At 38.8% G+C, this 15,101-nt stretch overlaps 1 protein-coding gene across 2 annotated transcripts in view; it reads right to left on the reverse strand.

The window, feature by feature from the left end:
- Window positions 1-9,589: 9,589 nt before the first annotated feature.
- The window catches only part of tmem106ba (transmembrane protein 106Ba), a 33,984-nt gene continuing 28,472 nt past the window's right edge, over window positions 9,590-15,101 (reverse strand). For both annotated transcript variants that reach the window (XM_068009576.1, XM_068009571.1), the window contains exons 7-8: window positions 13,202-13,255; window positions 9,590-11,800 (exon numbers count right to left, since the gene is read on the reverse strand). In XM_068009576.1, coding sequence (XP_067865677.1) covers window positions 11,644-11,800; window positions 13,202-13,255 — 211 coding nt within the window. In that variant the 3' untranslated portion in view covers window positions 9,590-11,643. The remainder of the gene's footprint in view (window positions 11,801-13,201; window positions 13,256-15,101) is intronic.

Raw genomic sequence — 15,101 nt, forward strand, 5'->3', positions numbered from 1 at the left:
TTACTGGGGTGAATAAATGGGAGTCAAAAGTTGGCAGGAAGAACAGCAGCTGAACAATGGGCTACCTTCAACGAAGACATAGTTCGGGCACAGTCAAGGTATGTTCCCTTGAAGGGGAAAGGTAGGGCAAACAAATCCAGAGCTACCTGGATGACAAAAGAGATCGAGATTAAGATAAAGAAGAAAAAGTGTGTTTATGACAGATTCCAGGTAGAAAATACTATTGAGAACCAGGCTGAATATAGAAGGTCCAGAGGGGAAGTGAAAACACAAATAAGAGAAGCAAAGAGATATGAACAGAAACAAAAACAAGAAATGCTGGAATCACTCAGCAGGTCTGGCAGCATCTGTGGAAAGAGAAGCAGAGTTAACGTTTCGGGTCAGTGACCCTTCTTCGGAACTGACAAATATTAGAAAAGTCACAGATTATAAACAAGTGAGGTGGGGGTGGGGCAAGAGATAACAAAGGAGAAGGTGCAGATTGGAACAGGCCACATAGCTGACCAAAAGGTCACGGAGCAAAGGCAAACAATATGTTAATGGTGTGTTGAAAGACAAAGCATTAGTACAGATTAGGTGTGAATATACTGAATATTGAACAGCAGCAAGTGCAAACCTGAAGAAAAACCACCTGAAAAAAACAGTGGGTAAGCAAACTGAACAAATTAAGATGAAATAAATGCAAAAAAAGATTGTAAAAAATGTAAAAAGGAATGTAAAAAAAAAAGGAAGAAAAAATAACTAAAAATGAAAGTAAAATGGGGGGCTGTTATGCTCTGAAATTATTGAACTCAATGTTCAGTCCGGCAGGCTGTAGTGTGCCTAATCGGTAGATGAGATGCTGTTCCTTGAGTATGAACAGAAACTGGCAGTTAACATAAAGGGGAATCCCAAAGTTTTCTATAGACATATAAATTGTAAAAGGATAGTAAAAGGAGGAGTGGGGCCCATTAGGGACCATAAAAGGGGATTATCGCATGGAGGCAGAAGTATTAAATGGATACTTTGTATCTGTCTTTACCAAGGAAGAAGACGCAACCCAGGCAATGGTGAAAGAGGAGGCAATTCAGACACTAAAAGGGTTTAAAATTGATCAGGAGGACATATTAAATAGGCTGTACTTAAAGTGGATAAAGCAGCAGCATCAGATGAGATGCATCCAAGGATGCTGAGGGAAGTGAGGGTGGAAATTGCTGAGACACTGGCCATAATTTTTCAGTCTTCCTTAGACTCTGGGATGGTGGTAGAGGACAGGAGAATTGAAAACGCTACAACCTTATTCAAAAAAGGGTGTAAAGAGAAGCCCAGCAACTATAGGCCAGTCGGTTTAACTTTGGTGGTGGGGAAACTTCCAGAACAGGGTTGTCCAATCCCAACAGGCGGAGGGCTGCATTGTGATTTTTGCTCAGCCTGGGGAGCTGGTGAGCAAATTTCGAAAGATAGACAGTAAAAATTTATCTTACGTATAAAAACAAATGTGCATTTTTGTGAAGAAAATTTAAATAAGACTAATTTATTGACTTACTTTCCTGTCACTATATTGAAAACTGATTTAGTGACATACCTGGCATAGTTTTTGCTTTAATAAGTAGTCAATCTCTGCCTGCACACTTGATGTAGCGATGCTGCGTATTCTGGATAGATGTCCGCCTTTCCGGTGAGACCTTGATCTCTCTTCCCCTCTCCCTGTGCTCTGTGTGTGTGTGTGTGTGTGTGTGTGTGTGTGTGTGTGTGTATATATATATCATGATATATATTAATGACCTCGAACTCGGTGTACAAGGCACAATTTCAAAGCTGCGGATGATACGAAACTTGGAAGCATTGTGAGCTGTGAGGAGGATAGTGTCGAGCTCCAAAAGGACATAGACAAGTTGGTGAAATGGGCAGCTGGCAGATCAAGTTCAATGCAAAGAAATGTGAAGTGATGCATTTTGGAAGGAAGAACATGGAGAGACAATATAGAACAAAGGGTACAATTCTAAAAGGGGTGCAGGAACAGAGGGTGTATACGTGCATAAGTCATTGAAGGAGGCAGGACAGGTTGAGAGCAATTAATAAAGCATACAGTATCCTGGGCTTTATTAATAGTGGCATAGAGTACAAAAGCAAAGAAGTTTGGAAGTTGTACAAGACATTAGTTCGGCCTTAACTGCACCATTGTGTCCAGTTCTGGGCGCCGCACTTTAGGAAAGATGTGAGGGCATTGGAAAGAGTACAGAACAGATTCACGAGAATAATTACAGGGATGAGGAACTCCACTTATGAAGACAGACTTAAAAAGTTAGGACGGTTTTCCTTGAAAAGAAGGCTGAGATGTGATTTAATAGAAGTATTCAAAATCATGAGGGGTCTGGACATGGTGGAGGGAGAGAGTGAGAGAGAGAGAGAGAGAAACTGTTCTCACTCATGAAAGGATCGAGAATAAGAGGGCACAAACTTAAATTTGGTAAGAGAAGCAAAAGTGACTGAGGAAAAACTTTTTCACGCAGCAAGTGGCTAAGGTCTGGAATGCACTGTCTGAGCGTGTGGTGGAGGCAGGTTCAATTGAAGCATTCAAAATGGAATTAGACTGTTATATGAAAAGGAAGAATGTGCAGGGTTAGAGGGAAAATGCAGGGGAATGAAACTGAGTGAATTGCTCTTTCAGAGAGCCAGTGCAGACACGATGGACCGAATGGCCTCCTTCTGCACTGCAACAATTCAGTGATTCTATTACATTATAAATATGCACTGCTTCACACCAGTCTGTGACTCCTCTGAAGCCATTCTGCATCGCTCAAGTCTCTCTTACATGTGATCTCTGACATCATGATAGGAGGTATTTACATCTTCTCAACATTAACTCTTCCAGACCCTTATACTACATTTCCCCCATGTCTTTATCCAAATATATATTTATATACACACACATTTATTTTTACATACTACCCCATCTCCCTCCAAATCTCTGATATCATAGATTCAATCTGTCAGGAAGCTTCACAACTCTCTGATCACGTCATTGTCAGAGGATGAAGATTGGTAGTCTTTCTCTGAACTTGTTTCTTGACTTGGATGGCCTTCATTGAGGATTGTAGTATCCAATGCTTTCTGAATTTCAGGTTCAACATCGGATTCGTCTAAATGTATGACTGATTGACTGCTTTGATGAATAGGAATAAGATCGCCCCTGTTTCTTCTTATGGTACCTTCTGAAGTTTGTACTAAATAAGATTGCTGTTGTTTCAGTCAAACTGAATAAATGTTGGACCAAGATTTTTTTCCCAAGGATTAGCTTGGCAACAATATTTACTGGCTATCACATGACAAGTTAAAAATAGGACAGAAACCCTGGTAACAGGGGAAGATGTGAGCCGAGAAATGAGGCACCGCCCTGACGGGACACGCCAGAGAGCAGCAGTGTGCACCTAAGAGGGCAGAAAAACTCTCAGGCGTTTGGTTGTAGTGGCAGTGTGTTTTACCTGCTGGAATGAGTGACTGATAAAGGTGGCCTGCAGCTGCAAAAGAGAAGGAAGGAGAGACCACAACCCAGCTCACGTTCCAGCATCTCAAAGACCCCGAGAAGTCCAGTGGCAATACATCTCAGCTCCTGTCGCTGAGGAAAAACCTGTTCGGAAAGCACCTGAAAAGAACTATTCTAAAAGATCTCAGTGACCAGTCCACATGTAGTCTGAAGTTAGACAGTATGCCAATTTTTGAACCCACTATATCTCATCTGTTTTTCTTCAGGAATAAGTAAGTTTTTTTTTTGTGTCTGTAACAGAGTTCTGAACCAAAATCCCTTTTTTCAGTTAAGTGTGGGTGCGCGCATGCGTGTGAGCAGTTAAGGTAAAAAGAGACTTTAAAATTTCAATCTGTGTACTTATGCTTTAGTTCATTACTGGCTAAGACTTGTTTTATAATAAACTGAATTTTGTTCTTTAAAGAAACCTGGTTTCCTATTCTAGGAAAAGTAAAGTATATGACTGACTACATCAGTAAGTGGGAAAATTTAAATATACGTTGTGACCTATGGAGAACATAGAACATAGAACAGTACAGGCCCTTCGGCCCACGATGTTGTGCCGAACCTTTAACCTACTCTAAGATCAAACTAACTACCTACTCTTCATTCTACTATCATCCATGTACCATTCCAACAATGCACTCCTCCCACCTCAGTCATAACTATAGAACCATAGAAAATAATTCTCATCGCTGTGTATAATTACTTCTTCTCTGCTTTGGTCTCGTAACCAGACCTTTTGCCCTTCTGTCAACTTTGGTAGGTTCCTGGCACAGTATTTCCTATTATAATAGGAATATAATTAGTTAATTACAGGCTTGTTGCTTTCAGCATGACTTTTCTGTCTTGAACTCTGAACCCGGAAAAAACGTTTTAGGTAGGATTGGAAGTTGTGTTCTCAGCTTCCAACAGTTTTGATGGTGCTAATCCACATAGCAATAGAGTAGTTCTGCAGTTCAGAAGTGCCACTTGAAAATCGACAATGCTTCTATAATTCTGACTCCTCACTCAGCTTCTCCGTTAGATTGTGGATATCAAGGGAAACTTGTACAAATCCAGTTTTCCACAAAGTGCATGAAGTAGTCGTTTGCAAACTGTGGTCCATTATCGGACACCACCTGATCAGATACACCATGAGTTGCCAAGATTTCTTGTAACATTTGAATAACTGCTTTAGTTGTCATTGTGTACAAACATTTGATCTTGATCCACCTTGAAAAGTAGTCAATGACAATCAGGAAGGAATTCCCATTAAATATGAATGGATCCATCACCAGACACACTCTCAGAGTCTGTTTGGGAATTGGGTCTGTGCACTGCCCATTCCTAATCATTTGAAATAATTTCTTCTATATCTTGATACTTCTGGCCACCACATGGATGCCTGAGCTCTATATTCAGTTATGCCCATATGAGCCTGGTGTATTTTCTTCAAGATCTCTACCCGGAGTGACACTGGAATCACCAGTCTCTCATCGTATACCAAATCATCCACTAACATAAAGTGTCTTCTGTGTTTGAAGATTTTCATCCTGTTAGCACTGGGACTCTGCTGCAGCCAGCCTGGTCTGCAATATTGGCAGATATAGATGGAAGTGTACTGAGACAATGCGCTAAGACAAATGCGAAATCAGCATCTCCTTGATCCTTTGAAATGCTTGTTCCTGATGTGTATCCCAGCAGCATGCTTGTGCTTTTCTTAATAGTTGTGAAAGGCTCAGCAACTTGTGCTGGATTAAGAATTTAGCCAACTCATTGACCATGCCAACGAATCACTGAAGATCTAAGTTGGAAGTGGGAATTCCTTAATGGCTCTCTTTTTTGCAGGTCTGTCCTTATGTCATTGCTACTGACAGTATGACCTAAAAAATGAATGAGTTTTCAAAAAATGTCCACTTCTCATTACGTGTTAGGCCTTCGTCATGAAGACAATTCAAAACTGCTCCAACCCTCAGGTCATGTTCTTTAATGGACTTACCATAAACTAAGATGTCGTCCATACGGCATATTACACCTTCAAAGCCCTGTAGAATATTCAACATAGTTCTTTGGAATATTTCCAGTGCTGATGTGATTCCTAGGCATGAAAAGAAATACTGGTTTAGCATCTTTTCGCAAAGTAATACCATATTCGGTCTTCAGTTCCCTAGACCAGTAAACAATTACAGGAATTCTTTTTGGAAGTGACTCCTGGATTCTTGTTGCTTAACTTCTTCCACTTTTTAATAAGATGAAGGTCAATACAAGGTTTTTTTTTTTTTACTTGGGAGAGAATTCCCGATTCCTTAGAATCTACAGGGTTTGTAATATCGGCTTTCCCTTGAACTGCAGTGTTGCCTGTAGCTTCCTTTACTTTGAGTTCAACCCCTCTTGGGCCATGAAATTGGGTTTCTGTTGATTGCAGGTAATGTGTTGCTAACCATGGCTCTTTGTCTGACAAGACCATTACACTCGCTCCAGTGTCCAGTTTAAAATTAGTGATATGTCCATTGACAAATACATCCGCAAACCAAAATGCCCGATTACGATCATTGATCTCACCAAGAAAGTGTTTTGATTGCTCTCCTGATGGAGGTTAACTCAATCTGCTTTGTTTGCAAGACAGTGTTCACATCTGTGGGTATTTTTGGCACCACATTGCTGGCAGAGTTTAATGGCATCTTGCATGCTACCCTCTCCTGCAATGCCAACCCCAAGTGTCCCTTCTTTTCTGGTTAAGGAACTGTATGGTTGCTGGAGGTTTCCTGAACCAAGGTCTTCCTTCACTTCTCAGGATTACTCTGTTGTTCTTGTGGACCTCTACTTGTCTCAACAGCTGAACAGCTTTGCCCAGCATGAGGTCTTCTTTAGATTGCAATAGGGATTCATCAGCAATACCTCATTTATTCTCTCCTCAGATATTGGCTGATTATGAGTGTAGAATTTTCTACTTTTATAAACATAGAATGGTTACAGCACAGGAGGCCATTCATGTCTGTGCCAGCTACCAGCAAGAGCAACCTAGTCTGACTCTCCAGGCTTCCCTGTCGTCCTGCAAATTTTTTCTCTTCCAATTAATTGTCCAATTCCGTTTTGAAGGCCTCAACTGAATCTGCCTCCACCACACTCGGGCATAGCATTCCAGATCCTAAACACTTGCTGCATAAAAAGTTTCCCGATGTCACCTTTGTTTTTTTTTGCCAATCATCCTAAATTGTTGTCATCTAGTTTTGGATCTTTCAACAAACGGGAACCGTTTCTCCCTATTTACTGTCCAGACCCCTCATGATTTTGAACACCTCGATCAAACCTTCTCGATCTTCTCTTCTCCAAGGAGAAGAGGCCCAGTTTCTCTAACCTATCCAAGTAACTTAAGTTCTTCATCTCTGGAAACATTCTCGTGAATCTTTACTGCACCTTCTCGAATGCCTTTACTTCCTTCAAGTGTGGTGCCCAGCATTGGACAATACTCCAGTTGAGGCCAAACCAGTGTTTAGCTTCAGATTTCCAGTAGCTGCAGCTTTTCGCTCTTCATTTGTACTTTCTCAAATGGTTTAATGGCTAAAGGCAGCTACTTGGACATCGTCGCCCTGGTCATGCGAGTTGTGACAGACCATTCTTTAGTTGGTGCATTGCGATTGATTCTTTGGCTAGAGTCTGCTGGAATCTAGCTAGGAGACCTCTTGAGGACTTTTCAATGGAGGCCAAATGGGCCTATTTGCTAAGCTCAAAATTTTGCAAGTTGTCATACAGAAGTCGATGTGTAAAGGGTGTATACGCATCAGTTGTCAGGAAAGATCCATATCACTTCTCAAATTTCTGTGAACAGAAGCTGACTGGTCCAAGGAAGGGTCAATCAAGATTTAATAAATCAAACTAGGATTTGATATGGGAATAGTAACACATGCAGTAGCAGCCATCACAAAATAGTGTGGGCGATAAACATGTAAACGTACAACATTTTTGAAAAAGCTTAAACTATTCTACACCTAGACAACTGAACTACATTGGCAATAGTTCAGTACAATTCGAATGGCAAAAAGGTGCAAACAAGTGTCAAAGAATAGGAGCAAAGTCGTGTGTAGTTCATGTGATGAAACATGACAGTGGGAAATATCACCCTGAAGATAACTTTATAATGTGAAGTTATTAAAAGGACCTTTGTTAACCTTATCTGTGGAGGACAAAAAAAAAGTTATTTTATGTGGAAACTGAAAAAATTAAAAAATAGGATGCAGGTTAACACATTTAGGCTTTAAGAATACTCTAACATTTAACACCAGAACAAAGATACTACCCCTGTATTGCAGAGTGCATTTAGTAGAGGCAAAGAAAATGATTTACTCTGATAACAACTGGACAAAGTTTTAATATAAAGGTTTGACTTTGCCATGCTCACGAGTTTTAGATCGAATTGAAAGAGTACAATTTAATCATTTTGCCTTCTCTTTTAGGAACAAAGGAAGGCTACAAAACAATATACATCAATCAATGACTGTGCACTACATAAAGACTTCATTTGTTTTATTTAATAAGTTATTTACCATGCACAGCAATGATTTAGAGAGTTTCGTTAGTTTCTAGGTATTGTACAAATTAATTCTTAAGTGGCATATTACTGAAGTGTCATGGAGTGGTAAGAATCATGTTCATTTCCATTGGGGAATGGTGGGAGGGTGGGGTGCAGGAGAAAGAAGGGGATGAAAAGAAACAAAGACTGCAACTCCCAAATAAAATATATGGGGCATGCCTTTGCCTAATTTTGCAAAATTTCTCACATCAGGAATCTTCATGGAAGCATAAAAACCATACAGTATGGTGGAGGGGGGGATATTAAGCATAGCACATACTTGGCAAGTGAGGGTGAATATGACAACAAAAGGAAGAGAACTAATTAAAAATTCAAATTAAGATGGAGGCATAAACTGAGGCTTTAAAATTTCAGCTTCAAATATGCCATTGGTGCCTTAGAATTTAAGTATGGAGAACAGTTGCATTGAAGTTCATATGCGAGTCCTTTACAAAGTTGGAATTACAACTACATGGGGGGAAAAGAAAGATTGCAATTCACAGAAATTTCAAGGCAGCATATTCTGCATAGTTAAGAGTTCCATCGATCTAAGCTAGTCAAACATTTAGTAAAATGAAATTTTAATAGTGCCAAGTCACCAGCCTTAAAATCTTTATGCTGAGAGCTTGAAGTATCTGGTACAATAGGTTCAGAATATCATAAGAAGAAAATTACAGCACAGGAACAGGCCCTTCGGACCTCCAAGCCTGCGCCGATCCAGATCGTCTATCTAAACATGTCGCCTATTTTCTAAGGGTCTGTATCTCTTTGCTTCCTGCCCATTCATGTATCTGTCTAGCTACATCTTAAAAGACGCTATCGTGCCCGCATCTACCACCTCCGCTGGCAACGCGTTCCAGGCACCCACCACCCTCTGCGTAAAGAACTTTCCACGCAGATCCCCCCTAAACATTTCCCCTCTCACTTTGAACTAGTGACCCCTAGTAATTGAATCCCCCACTCTAGGAAAAAGCTTTTTGCTATCCACCCTGTCTATACCTCTCATGATTTTGTACACCTCAATCAGGTCCCCCCTCAACCTCCGTCTTTCTAATGAAAATAATCCTAATCTACTCAACCTCTCTTCATAGCTAGCGCCCTCCATACCAGGCAACATCCTGGTGAACCTCCTCTGCACCCTCTCCAAAGCATCTACATCCTTTTGGTAATGTGGCGACCAGAACTGCACGCAGTATTCCAAATGTGGCCGAACCAAAGTCTTGTACAACTGTAACACAACCTGCCAACTCTTGTACTCAATACCCCGTCCGATGAAGGAAAGCATGCCGTATGCCTTCTTGACCACTCTATTGACCTGCGTTGCCACCTTCAGGGAACAATGGACCTGAACACCCAAATCTTTCTGTATATCAATTTTCCCCAGGACTTTTCCATTTATTGTATAGTTCACTCTTGAATTGGATCTTCCAAAATGCATCACCTCGCATTTTGAGGCATAAGCCTCAATATTTCTTGCACTTAACAATGAAGTACTTAAATCTAAGGGTAATCAGTCAAATTGATAAACAGCCTTTAAAAACATTTTATTTCGAGTTAGGAAGTAAAATATCCCTTTTCAAACACAGAAATCTTAAACAAGTGAAGATTGTAAAAATCAAGAAGTTTATATTAGCACAATATTTTCAGGTCACAAAGTATTAGGCTCATAGGGTATTAGAAATTTGGAGGCTACCTGCAAGCATTTGCAATACCAACATTAACTAGCACAAAACAAAACTGTAAAGAACCATTAAGGTGTCAACAGCCACAGTGTGATATATCCAAGTGATTCAATCACAAATCTGACATTATTAAGCAATTAAATTACAATAGATCTTATTTGTAGTTAAGAAAATAGTTTGTTAATACAGTTTAAGCATTTTCTTGCTTAGAAGATTAGACTTCAGTTATCAAAAGAGAGCAGGTAACTACAATAAGGGAGACCACTGACTGGTTTCATCTTAATTAACATACAAGGTTTACAAAGATCTCAATTTGCAAAATCTGCTACAAAGCTACCAATGAAAAGATTTAGCATAATTCTTAATACTACAATCCAGCAGAACAAAATGGGGGCGTGTTTAATTTCAGCAGGTGCAGACTGGTGGCCCGTTATACACCCCGCCAGATTTATTTTTAGTTCTGTTGAAGTTATAGCAAAGGAAAAAATCAGGTGGGGTGTGTAACAGGCACTTGATCCATTATAGCCACTTTTTCACCCCTGAAATTTCCAAAGCCCCCTAATTGGATTGAGAGATAAAGGTGGGAGGTGGAAGAACATCTTAATGCAGAAAAAAAGAACTGAATTAAACTCCATCTGCATTCATTATTACATTTATCTGTCTACAAGTAAACCAATCCACCAAGTCACTAAGATGGCTGGTTTTATTTTTATGTAGTCTAAGCATCAATAACTTACAGGTTTTGTCAGATGTATCACAGATACCAGCTAAACTTCTGTAATTTTTGCTATTCATATTTAAATTTTCGGTTCTTCCCAGCTTCTGACAACTAGAGGTTTATACATTAAAGTGCATAATGATGGAGTAATGTCACTGGACATCACATTGTATACAGAAATAACAGTGAATACCATTTACAACAAATAGGATTCAATGACCATTATATTAAACTACATGCTCAGTTGTAGCAAGCCTATGCTTTCACCACACTAGGACAGGCAAGTTAAGTTTCATTGACAAAAAAGAATGTTTGAACAGGTTTCATAGAAATTACAAACTTTGCATTTAGTTGTAATTAATTGAACAGTCATCTAGAACAAGTAATTAAAGGCAAACAAAGATCCCAATTAAAATAATTGAACTATGAACTTTTCTGTCTGGTCAACAATAAATGTAATAGCTAGTTACAGCATAAACACCAACTGATGCATGACTTTGCTCAATGAACTCTTGTACAATTATCCCAACATTGATTTTATCCATTCCAGTTCTCGACTAATATTTAATATCATAAATCACATTATGGCTAAGATCCAGCCAAGAGGACAATCTAAAGATCTTTGATTATTTCTGCATGGAATTCAGGTTTTAAATGTTTTAAGGTGAATCTTTCCTCATAACATGATCACATTCTTAAGGACAACAAAGAAGTGACAAATAGTGTTTCCACGATACATTTAAAGATGATTCTTCAGTTAGAATCAAGATTAAATGTGAAAATGTGACAGGTGGCACCCCCATCCATTATGTACACCGAATTGAACCATAACAACTCTAACTTATTCCTCCATTACCTTTTAATGTGCTAATTTAAATAACGTGTCAATATAGAGTTCATTCAGCAAAATAAGAATCAATACAGAAAAGCATAGCCCATCTGATAAAAGCCTGTTTAAGTATTTCCTTTAGCAAACAATAAGACAGCCAACTCTAAATGGGGAGAATAAAATAACCAATTTACTTTACCTAGTTAATATATAGTGGGACATCATGCACCTGTTTGTACAGTTACATAGTAATTTTTCAGTTGCAAAATCAAATTCACTTCACACGTACTATTTAGAACACCTAGTGTGCCTGTTTATGGTATTAATGGTCGATTGGTTACTGACTATTTTTGTGCTCTAAGCTGTTAGAGGAGGAGAGTCACGTAGCTGTGCAAGGTTGAGATTTTTTGATCTTTTGTAATGATAGGTTGTGTTTCTTCCGCAATCCACATACTGATACCTTTCAAGTGAAACCTGCTCTGTATGTCCAAAGTAGGACGTAGTAACAGTTGCTCTGCAAGAGAAATCATGAGTGAAACAATGTAATTCATAACTTTTAAAGACAGGAATGTAATTTACACAATTTTAAAAAGGTACTTAAGATTACTTTTTTCCCCTTAGGCAACTTTTCTCCATTCCCTGGTTTCTCTTGGCACATACCAGTTTCTGTACACTTAAAAAAAAAATCACTCTGCACAAGAATACGATTCATTAAAGAGACAGTGAGACAGCAAGTGCACAGGGGAGAGAGCGAGTATGCACACTAGAACAAAAAAAAAAATCTCTTTTTGGGTTTTCAGGTTGGATCCACTCTTAGAATGGTGGGCAAGTTAAGCATGTCTCATTGCTACAAGTTAGCTACTGTGGCTTAATTAAACAATGAAGTAATACAATTTGCTGATAGCCTAAAATGTGCATCAATGAACGAACATTTCATGTTGTTGGCCCCCTAGGTCTTTTCATGGTTTCACAGCTAAAACCACTTTCATAAATAATCAGTCTGGTGATGCGTAACTTCATTTGACACTACCTATTAGGGTAGCTAATTAACACTTCAGCTTCCGATTACTGCTGCAGCCAGCCTGGCTTTACCTTTGCTGTTTTAAATGTTGCATTTTACACCACAGAAATTAACTGAATAAACTTATGTCATGTTATCCAGGGAAAAGCCGGATCGTCGCATTTGGCTTATCTGTCAGTACCATCAAGCCAAGGCTATCGCCTCAAATTACGAGGTTGTGAATTCAAGTCCAGCTTGAGACTTGAACACATATTCTAGGCTGACACTTCAATTTACTAGTGAGGTTCTGCTAGATTATTAGAGGTGCTTTCTTTTAGCTGAGATATTAAACCAGGGTTCAGATTGTTCTCAGGTAGATCTCAAAGATTCTACGGCACTATTTGGAAAGCAGGAGTGTTCTCCTGAAGTCCTGTACAACATTTATCCTTCAACCAAAGCCATCAAAAACAGATTTGGTCATTTATCTCACTGCTGTTTGTGGGACCTTGTGAACATAAATTGGCCATTACATTTCCCTAAAGCACAACAGTGACTACACTTTAAAACCACTTCATTGAACACTCAAGATATTGAGGTCATGAAAGGTTCTGTATCCATGGAAGTTCATTCCATTTACATTGTTAACTGTTGATTCCTCTGGCACAACATACACATCCAAAAATGGATGAATTGCGGTGTTGCCTCTGCCATTTCATAAGCATTCTAAAAGATGTGGGTCATCGAGCGCCATGCCCAACCAACCAATACGTTGGTATGTCCAATTCACAACAGTTTCTCAATTTCTTTATTTCTGAATTTATACAACAAGGATTTTGTTTGCACATTTCAGAGTATAAAGCATTCTAAAATCAAACTCATGCATTTAATATCTTACAGGCCATCAAACATACTTACTGCATCATAATCACAATGTTGTGTACTTTGATTGATGTCAGTGTGCAGTAGTCACTGTAACAGTGAAAAAATAACTGAATTTAAGATAGTTATCAATAATGCAAAGTCTTTTTCAACTAAAACAAATTTGCATTTCAATAAAAATTATTTTATTTGTTCTGGCAGCTTTCCCTCTTCTGCATTTAAGTCCACTTGCCTCAGAGGGATCAGCTTCATCTGCTTTCAGTTAAGTCTACAGCCGCTGTTATAGTTTTATGTTCCATCAGTAGTTAGCAATGCAGTTCACATTCCACTCTGTATTGAGTTGGAGCTGTTGGCAATCTTGGAACTATAATCCAGCATGAGTCAGTTCTTCATCAATATACCTCAAACTTTGTGAGTCTCATTGGTAGTGATGAATATACTTCCAGAGCTTCCACATGATAGTTATATACAAGCTGACAAACTCAACAGTAGAATGTAAACTGATGTTAGCTACTATTAGACTTGTACTAAACCTGAAAACATTGTATTTAGGCAAAATATATAAGCAAACATCTGATCAAGTAAAGACTTTTGCAGTAAATAGAGTAAGGTTTACAGAAAACAATTGTATACACCAAGATTTTTGTGTCAAATCAAATAAGATGGAGATAAAGTTTATACTGAATTTAAAACACTATATTAAATACAATCAGAACCATGCTAACCAATGCTGCAAAGCATTACCAAATTAGTTTTGATTATTTAAACGTCATGGTTTCCACATTGCATATTAGCATGATTGTACTATTATTTGCATTTTCCTTCAAGTTTAGAGCTTAAATTTCAATGCCCTTCATCTTTTATAAGAATTTTTGGATACACACTCATTAGTTATATTTTTTAAATAGTTTCTGTGGTCCAGGTCCAAATGGAGTGGACCAGTTGTACCAATGAAGCAGCCCATGCCTGCGTGCAGCAAGGCCTGGATAACATCCAAGCTTGGGCTGATTAAGTATCAAATAACAACGTAACAGGACATTAAAAAAGGTAGCAATGAGAACAGAAAGTGCCATAAATACTCAACAGGTCTGGCAGCATCTGCGTAGAGAGAAACAGTTAATGTTTCAGGTCTGTGACCCTTCATCAGAATGATAAAAAAGGTAGCATCTCACGTGATAAAGTACCACATAGAGTTGTTAGCAAATGAAAGCCCATGGGATTAAAAAGGACAGTGGTTATGTTGATACAAAATTGATTAAGGTGCAGAAAGCAGACGGATGGGATGAATAGTTGTTTTTCAGACTGGAGAGGTGTGTGTAGTGGTGTTCCCCAGGGATCAATGCTGCAACCACTGCTGTAATATATATGACCTGCACTTAAGCATAAAGGGCACAATTTCCAAGTTACCAGATGACATGAAACTCTGAAATGTTAGTGAAATGGATAGCAACAGACTTCGGAGGACAAGCAGATTGGTGAAATAGGCAGACACATAACAGATGGAATTTAACACAAATGTGAAGTGATTAATTTTTGGTCAGACAAATGAGCAGAGGCAATATAAACTAAATGGTACGATTTTAAAGGGGTGAAGGAAGAGAGACCTGGGAGTATTATATAAGATATACTGTACAGAAACAGGCCATTTGGCCCAACTAGTCAGGCCAGCATATATGCTGCAAACGACCTTCCTCCCGTGTTTCATCAATCAACAAAACCCTCTATTCCCTTCTCCCTCATATGCTTGTCTAGCCTTCCCTTAAATGCATCTATTATTTGCTTTAACTACTCTCTGTGGTAGCAAATGCAAATTCATAGAAGTCTTTGAAGATGGCAGAACAAGCTGAGAAGCAAGTTAAAAGATAATGGGATCCTTGGCTTTATAAATAGAGGTACGAGTACAAAAACAAGTTATGGAAAACCTTTATAGAATAAT

This window comes from Heterodontus francisci, chromosome 2 (assembly GCF_036365525.1).
Source record: "Heterodontus francisci isolate sHetFra1 chromosome 2, sHetFra1.hap1, whole genome shotgun sequence".
Lineage (NCBI taxonomy): Eukaryota > Metazoa > Chordata > Chondrichthyes > Heterodontiformes > Heterodontidae > Heterodontus > Heterodontus francisci.